The 6,584-nt window shown below is 43.2% G+C and overlaps 1 protein-coding gene across 1 annotated transcript in view; it reads left to right on the plus strand.

The window, feature by feature from the left end:
* KDR (kinase insert domain receptor (a type III receptor tyrosine kinase)) overlaps nt 1-6,584 on the plus strand; it is a gene marked incomplete at its 3' end in the record, with an annotated part of 29,834 nt that overhangs the window by 8,098 nt on the left and 15,152 nt on the right. Inside the window, exons 10-16 of the mRNA XM_010292835.1 lie at nt 4-82; nt 1,204-1,324; nt 1,918-2,026; nt 2,772-3,116; nt 4,075-4,221; nt 4,375-4,506; nt 6,185-6,291. Of these exons, the coding sequence (XP_010291137.1) occupies nt 4-82; nt 1,204-1,324; nt 1,918-2,026; nt 2,772-3,116; nt 4,075-4,221; nt 4,375-4,506; nt 6,185-6,291 (1,040 nt within the window). The remainder of the gene's footprint in view (nt 1-3; nt 83-1,203; nt 1,325-1,917; nt 2,027-2,771; nt 3,117-4,074; nt 4,222-4,374; nt 4,507-6,184; nt 6,292-6,584) is intronic.

A 6,584-nucleotide genomic window follows, 5' to 3' on the forward strand; every position in this document is an offset into this window, starting at 1 on the left:
CCGCCCCCGCCTCGGCCGGCCCGCGGCCCTCCGCCGTCCTCTGGCACTGGCAGCTGGAGGAGGAGTGCACTTTCAGCCCCCAGTGAGTGCTAAGCCCTTGCCATCTTCTGCGGCTCGTGTAGCTCTTGAGGGTCGTTTGGGTCGGAGGGGGTTTTTTTGTGTGCGTCCCTTGTCCGGGCTCGTTACCGAGCGCAAACCCAATGGCCGACGAAGAAAAGATTGTTGTACTTAACAGGCAGATCGTTGTGGGCAGGCTGTGCCGAGGTCATCCTCGGCGGCGGTGAGACGCAGGGACAAGGGCCACCTGCAGCGGGGAGCCAGCAGCGCCTGCGTGCTGCCCTCGTGCCTTCTCGTAGGGCATCTTGGCTTGCACGGGGCTTCAGACGCAGCTATCTGCGTGCCCTCCCCTCGGATCTCCCCGTGGGCTGCAGGCCCAAAGCTCCATGGCAAAGAGAGGAAACTTGCTGCTTATGCTAATTACAGGTCTTGGTGTTGGGTTTGTTGGTTTTTTTTTTTTTTCTTACACTCAAGTGCTGAGTGTGACGGTGCTTTTTATCTGTGTGAAAGTGTATCTCGGAGGAAGTGCACTGATTGATGTTGGGGAATGATAGAGAGAGTGCCTGACTGAGATTCACGCAGCTTCCCTTATCTGGGCCTGCCATAAGCCCAGATTTCCTTTAAAAAAAAAAAAAAGGGCCAAAAAAAAAAAGGCATTCTTCTTTCCTGTTGTTGTTTTTAAAATGATTTCCACTAGTTTCTTCCTTTGGTGCCTTGTTGCTTCCTACACAATGGCTACTGTCCTCAAGAAATTCTTGTAGGGAGTTCAGTGATTTCTATGTCTCTCTGTCTTCCTTTGAACTAAATTAACTTGAATCATCCATTTATGAATGGAGGTTTGTTCCCAGAATAGCTGCTTCCCTCCAAGCATCCTGATTGAGCTGACAGAGGCAGATTAATTAGGAAATTCACCTTTCAGCATGGGAGTTTCTTATTTTACAGAGCACAAAGGTCTTAGAAGGTTATAGGGTGCAATTTGATAGACATTTTTCCAGAAGCTTACTCTTCCCTCCCAGATGCAGGCTGTGGCCAGTGGTGCATCTGATTTGTAGATAAATATCTGCATATTATAAACAGAACACAAAACCGCTCTCTTGAAGGGTGAATATTCGTCTTATCTAATGCATACGTCTCTACTTATATCAGGAAAGTTCGCTCAGGAGCCAATCCATATGCATGCAGGAAATGGAAAGTGATCTCGGAGAGAAAGGGTGGGAATCAGGTCGAAATTAAGCACCGAGTTGTTACTATTGCCGGGAAAACAAAGGTGAGCAGGTTTTCTTTTCTGTTGGTTGGGGATGATTAGCTCTGTTCAGCAGTCCACATATCTGGAAATATATCACTAGAGATGAGACTCTTTTCACCTAACGCTAAACTTGGGGATCTACTCGCAGCTAGTCGTGCAAGCTTCTGCTGAAGCCAATAGGCAGAGGTAGACACTTCCAAGTCCTTTAGACGCTGACCTTAAATGAGTCTCCACTGAGGAACGTACCTTCCTTAGATTTCAGTGCTTACCTTTTAGTGGTCTGAAGTTAGGTGAGTTAATCTTGCCAATTAACTGTAATAGGGAGAAGCTGGAGAGACTGAAGAGCAGAAAAAGCTGTGGGTGCAGCGTTTATTAACACATATACTGAAGTCTGTCTTCTGGCAGGCTGCTTTGTCTTGTTTTCTTTTGCCTGCTTGTTACAGACCTAAGGAAAAAAATGCAAACGTCAGGAGGGAACTGTGCTCCTGCTGTGCCGTGGATTTGTGCTGTGGAGGGATTTTTGGTTGTGCAGATACCTGCAGAGCACTTTGCTGAGCTGCTGAGGTGGTCAGGCTCACTGACGTGGTGTGAAATTCTCGCTTGTTCTTTTGTAGACTGTGAGCACCCTCGTGATTCAAGCAGCGAACGTATCCGCGTTGTACAGGTGTATGGCGACGAACAGAGCTGGGTCAAGCGAGAGAGTCATCTCATTTCACGTGACCAGTAAGTACACCCTGTTGAGGACAGCCATATTAAATTAACGTTATTTTGGCTGTTTCACTGGCGATAGGTGCTTCAACGTTGTTGTCTGATGCCTGTCCTTTATAAAATCCTTTCATTCTTCAAGGTTTTAGGTTTTCCTGAGGTTTTCCTAATGCGGCCTTTAAAGTCACCACCTAACTTCAGCCAAGCGATTAGTTCTGCTGGCATCAGTGGAGTGGCGGTTCCGTGAAAACGATGCAAAATGGGCACTGTTGTCTCCAGAGTGATTGCTATTGGGCTTTTGCAGTCACTTAAAGGAGCAACAGAGAAGTTATGGTGGTGTCACAAAATGAGTAAAGAGGTACCGTAGAAGCTAAGACTAACATTTTCAAAAGCAGTGGCGAAGAGCTTCTGTCTTCTTGACAACCAGTCCCCGTATTCACATGCTGAAATAATATTTTAATCCAAATCTAAAAATGAACTATAAGATAAAGCTAGGAATCGTCTTATGTTGCCACGTTTCTACAGTAAGAGGAACTATATTCATTACACAGGCCTGCCTTTGATCCATTTTAAATGTATTGTTTTTAATGAGGTCGTACTCTTTACATAAATGATCGACTGATTTTTTTTTTTGTTTTCTTATTTACAACCGTCCAAGATGAGGATAAGGCTATATTTATAAAATGGCTCTTTCAAGTTACTGTTGGCAACATATTGTGCAACCTAATAGGAAATTTTTTTTTTTTTTTTTTTAAACTTGCAGGGGGTCTTGAAATTAATCTTCAGCCTCGGAATCAGCTCACAGAGAAAGATAACATGTCCTTGCAATGCACAGCAGACAAATTCACCTTTGAGAAGCTATCATGGTACAAACTCAGCGCTCACGCTTCGCAGACTCCCTTTGGAGGGCTGCCCATGCCCGTTTGCAAGAACCTCAATGCTCTCCAGAAGCTGAATGCAACAGTTTCAAATACCAATGGTGAAAATGTCACCTTAGAGCTCATCCTCCGAAACATCTCCCTCCAGGATGGAGGGGACTACGTTTGCATTGCTCAGGACAAAAAGGCTAAAACACAGCACTGCCTGGTGAAGCACCTCACTGTGCAAGGTACAGATCTCTTGCTGTGAACCAAAATGGGAGCAAATAACTGCAGTAGTGTCAGGTTTTGGTATCTTCAGGTCTTGCATGTGTTACCCTAATGGTACACTCAGTTTGTTAAATAGATTTAGACCATTTGTTGTAAATAAAGGGATCGCCAGTTGTACATGCTCACGGCTGCGGAGTGCAGCTCTCGGGCTTGTCTGGGCAGCAGGGACAGTACCGGTGAGGAAGCCTGACCGAGCCACTGGGCTGGGCGAGGAGATTAGTTTGGCTTTTGCACAACTAATGGCACGTGTTTAGCCCAATAACTTCTCAGTTTTACTTTTCAAAACACGTTTTTCCCTCTAGCTATATATGCATGTATGTGTTCGTGGCGTTAACGCTACTGCTTTTGTGTCACTGAATCTTGGGTTTGAAGTATTGTCTATAATTTAAAACTGTCATGAAGTGATGCTGGTATTCAGGCGCAAGCAATGCAAGCTGATAATCAGCTTTTCACACAAATAGTGATGACTTTGCTTTGGGACCTAGATGTCTAGGCTGATTAGGCAGATTCAGGAAAATACTTACACGTGTTCATGGGCTGTCCTGAATGGACATTTGATGGACCGGCTGTATCAGACTTCTCATAATGACCCTGGAAATAGAAATGTGAGGGAAGCAAATTTCTCACCTATTCTCTCTTCCCGCAGCAGCCTGAGCAGTTAGAAATTAAACCGTCTAATGTTTAATAACCAGCAGGTTACATCAATACTGTTAAAATTTTCTTGGCTATTATAATTTTTTCATGTCATATGGAAGTTTAACTATGATCTTAACATGAATGCTGTGACTGTTGGTATTACAAAAGGATTTGAGCCTTTGTTACTAGGCCAAACGTGTAGAATGTCCTCAAGTGCTATTACTGCAAGAATGGATGTTTTCTTAAACGGTCAGTAATTTCGCCTTATTTTCGAACCAACAGAGCCCATGGCACCCACACTCATAGGAAGTCTGGAAAATCAAACAACAAACATTGGTGAAACCATAGAAGTGTCATGCACAGCAAATGGCATTCCTCCTCCAAACATCATGTGGTTTAAAAATAATGAAACGCTTGTTGAAGATTCAGGTGAGGATTGCTCCTTTGCTACAAATTTTCTATCGTTTTAAGGGCTTTCTTTCATAGGTCTCACTGCTAATTTTCACTAAGAAAGGTTTCATTTTGAATTGAAGACAAACTGGCATAAAAATAGCAGAACTAAGTGTCATGATTTTTTTCCAGGTATTGTTTTGAAAGATGGAAACAAAACACTAACCATTCGTCGAGTGAGGAAAGAAGACGGTGGGCTATACACCTGCCTTGCCTGCAACGTCCTCGGATGCAGAAAAGCAGTGGCTTTTTTTTCAGTGGAAGGTTAGTGTCAGCTTCTTCCCAGATTGTGCATGAGGTCATTATGAGCACTGAAAGGAAAATCTACCGGCTGTCCCGATCGAAGATCTGAAAATACACTGTGAGGTTTGCAAAAAGTCCTGACCATTCCTATCAAGCTCCAGCTGGGTGCTGCCGTAGCCGTTGTAATCCCAACTGTTCAGGCTGACGCTTTCTTCTCCACAGTGTTGTTTATTGCTTTTGAGCAAAAGCTGAACCTGTCTTACTTGTGATTGCAAAGAAATCTCTGCCAGTCTATACTGCATGCAAACCTGTGCAACAGAACCTACCCAAACCTGCAGGTACCCTGGGGCATGTCTATTGTCTTGGTAATGTAATTGTCATACTGTGGGTTTTTAACAGTTACAACTTTTTAAACTACGTCATTGCTGTCACAAGCATCTAAGAAAAAGAGCGAAGACTTTGTGCAGTCTGTTGTGATTGCCATCCCATTTCAGGGATAGAAACAGGTAGTGGTTTTGGATTAGGGGATTCCAGCCTTAGTCCACCAAGCTCTGAAAGTAGCGTTTGTGAGACCTGTCTCTCATTTGTTCCAGTCCTATTGTGGCACACCAAAATGCCACTCACAATAATAACCAATTAATCCTAACAAGAGAAGGATTTAGTCCGAATAGCTGGAACCGTGATGGACTTCCCGCCAAGAGTTCAGACTTTGCAATGAGAAGCCTCGTACTAAAAGCTCCTTGCCCTTCATATTAGTACGTTTGCAAAAATTAGTCACTGAATCCTTCACAAACCTCTGTCTTATAAGTCAGGGTGATTGCCTCGTCTGTTCCATTAAGGTAACTGAAGCAGTATTCTGTTATTCTTATAGGTCCCATTCAGATATTAAGATGTTGGGCAATGTGTTTATGTGGGGTGGAAATTATCTGCAGCTGACATCAATGCAGGTTTCAGCTGATGGGGTAAATATGGTTGGCGCATATCTGTGAAAGTTGGAAATCTGTATAGGACGTACTGTTTCACTCCAAAAAATTTACAGTGCAGCTCATCAGGGTCATGCAATGGCGTGTGTTACCGTGTAGGAAAATCTGTATGGTGCGAGGGATGAAATACAGGAGCGTGATGTGGCGGACGGGAGCTGAAGGAGGGAGCTGCTCCTGCACACTAATAGGCGTTCAAGTGGTATCTGCTGGGGACTATTTTACTGGAAAAGGGATGTTGTAAATAAGTCCTTATTTTCATGTGTTGTTGTAGAACCACATTTTTTCATGCCCCAGCTGAAGCATGTAAAGGGACAAGGGAGAGATTGTTCTCTGGGTCATTCTCACAGCACTTTATTTACTATATGTTTTGGGTTTTTTTTCTGGAGAAAGAGTCATTCATTCTGAGTATCCAAAACAATGATTTCTTTTTAAAATGTAGGATTTTACTTTTTATTATTTGCCAAAGGTGCAGATACTGTCCTTGGAACAAAATTAATGCTAAGGAATTGTGTGGTGTGTAAAACAGCACGAAACGAAGCATAATATTCCAACATAAAAATCCAACCTTTTTGTTTTGTTTTGCTTTCGTTTCCTCGCTCCATGTTGCACTTTTAAAACGAACCTTCAGAACAAGGACCTTCATTCTCTCCTTTAATGAATGAACAAAACCAATATGCTTCCAACTATCACTCAGATATTCATTTATTTCTTCCCAGGCGCTGAAGAGAAAACAAATCTGGAGCTCATTATCCTCGTTGGCACTGCAGTGATTGCCATGTTCTTCTGGTTGCTTCTTGTAATCATCCTCCGGACCGTTAAGCGGGTAATGAAAAAAGTTCTGGTACTGTCCTATCAGCACTGGTCTTGCATGACAAATGAGAGCTGACTTGAGGCCTTTTGTGTTGTTTCTTTCCATTGTTCTTAAATCAACAGACACATTTTTTCTCTCCGTGCCATAACATTCTTGCCTGGAACTGGGGGCACAGAAATTTGTTTTTAATTGAACAGGCCCTCACAAGATAAAAAATGTTTCAGCTGGTTTTGCTTATTAAACCAAAAAAAAAAGTGCAAGTAATTAACGATGATCACACTCACAATGACATGGTGTAGGTCACG

Source organism: Phaethon lepturus, unplaced genomic scaffold, assembly GCF_000687285.1.
Source record: "Phaethon lepturus isolate BGI_N335 unplaced genomic scaffold, ASM68728v1 scaffold43918, whole genome shotgun sequence".
Lineage (NCBI taxonomy): Eukaryota > Metazoa > Chordata > Aves > Phaethontiformes > Phaethontidae > Phaethon > Phaethon lepturus.